The 1575-nt window shown below is 50.1% G+C and overlaps 1 protein-coding gene across 1 annotated transcript in view; it reads right to left on the minus strand.

Moving 5' to 3' along the window:
• Positions 1 to 577: 577 nt before the first annotated feature.
• LOC104541003 (transcription activator BRG1) overlaps positions 578 to 1575 on the minus strand; it is a gene marked incomplete at both ends in the record, with an annotated part of 8588 nt that continues 7590 nt past the window's right edge. Inside the window, 2 exons of the mRNA XM_010184948.1 lie at positions 578 to 644; positions 739 to 902. Coding sequence (XP_010183250.1) covers positions 578 to 644; positions 739 to 902 — 231 coding nt within the window. The remainder of the gene's footprint in view (positions 645 to 738; positions 903 to 1575) is intronic.

Raw genomic sequence — 1575 nt, forward strand, 5'->3', positions numbered from 1 at the left:
CCCAATACACCCCATATACATCCCAATACACTCCTTATATACCCCATATACATCCTAATACACCCCGTATACACAATATACCCCAGTATACCTCTTACATACCCCAGTACAGCCCAATACACCCCATATACATCCCAATACACCCCTTATATACCCCACACGCACCCCAATACACCCCATATACATCCCATATACACCCTAATATACCCCATATACACCAATATACCCCATATACACCCAAATATACCCCAGTATACCCCCCAATATACCCCAGTATATCTCAATACACCACATATATATCCCAATACACCCCATATACACCCCAATACACCCCAGGATGCCCTTGGCCTTGTTGCCCACCAGGCCCCATTGCTGCTCATGTTCATCTGCTGCCCCCAACACCCCCAGCTCCTTTCCAGCCACTCCTCCCCAACCCTAAAGCCCTGCATGGGGTCACTGCAGGACCCAGCACTTGGCCTCGGTGAAGCTCAAAGAAATGGGAATATCGGGAGGAGGCAAATGAGGAAGCAGCCGAAGGAGCCAGGTTGGCGCATGTAAAAAACCATCGAGCACTCGCCTTGTAGGAGACCTTCACCACCGAAGGAGCCCATTTATCAAACTCGTACGCCCAATTCGACAGCGTTCTGGGGGAAAAAAGGGGGAGAAATGGTAAAAAGAGACCCCTTGGAGCATTGGGAATCCCGGGTGTGAGACCCAGAGGTGGCGACGGGCGCTTACGAGAGGGGTACGATGATGAGGAAGGGCCCGTTGATGCGCTTGTGCTCCATGAGGTATGTGATTAAAGCGATGGTCTGGATGGTTTTGCCCAGCCCCATCTCGTCGGCCAGGATGCCGTTCAGGTTGTTGTTGTACAGCGACACCAACCACTCCAGGCCTTTGATCTGTGGGTAAAAACGAGAGGAAAACGGGGAAAATTAGGGATGAAATGAAAGGTGACGCCCCGCACGCTGTACCCCTTATCTGAAAAGAAAGGGGTTGAGGGATCAGAACAGGATCAGGACATTCTGTCCCCGCGCACCCAGCGCTGTTTGCTTCCCTTCACTCACTTGATAAACTGTAAACTTTAATTGGAATCCTGTTTGAGGCTAAATCATTTATCACGTACATCATGCATAACACACTGCTAACGATCTTATTTTAATTATTTACAGGCATTAACGCGTTTCCCTCCTCTGATGATCTTTGTTTCAAAGCCCAGCTCCTCACCTCCTCCTGCTTTCACCTCCTGTTTGTTGCTACCCGGATTCTTTGCCCAAAGCTCACTGTTTTCAGCCAAAATCGCACCAAAAATGGTCTGAAAAGCACCCAAAGTGGCCAAGAAGCACCCAAAGTGGCCAGGAACAGCACCCAAAGTGGGCAGGAAAAGGGATCCAAAGTGGCCAGAAAAAGGGACCCAAAGTGGCCAGAAAAAGGGACCCAAACTGGTCGAGAAAAGGCACCAGAAGTGGCCAGGAAAAGGCACCCAAAGTGGCCAGGAACAGCACCCAAAGTGGCCAAGAAGCATCCAAAGTGGCCAGGAACAGCACCCAAAGAGGCCAGGAAAAAGACACCAAA

The sequence above is a fragment of the Mesitornis unicolor genome, unplaced genomic scaffold, assembly GCF_000695765.1.
Source record: "Mesitornis unicolor isolate BGI_N332 unplaced genomic scaffold, ASM69576v1 scaffold7230, whole genome shotgun sequence".
Classification (NCBI taxonomy): Eukaryota; Metazoa; Chordata; class Aves; order Mesitornithiformes; family Mesitornithidae; genus Mesitornis; species Mesitornis unicolor.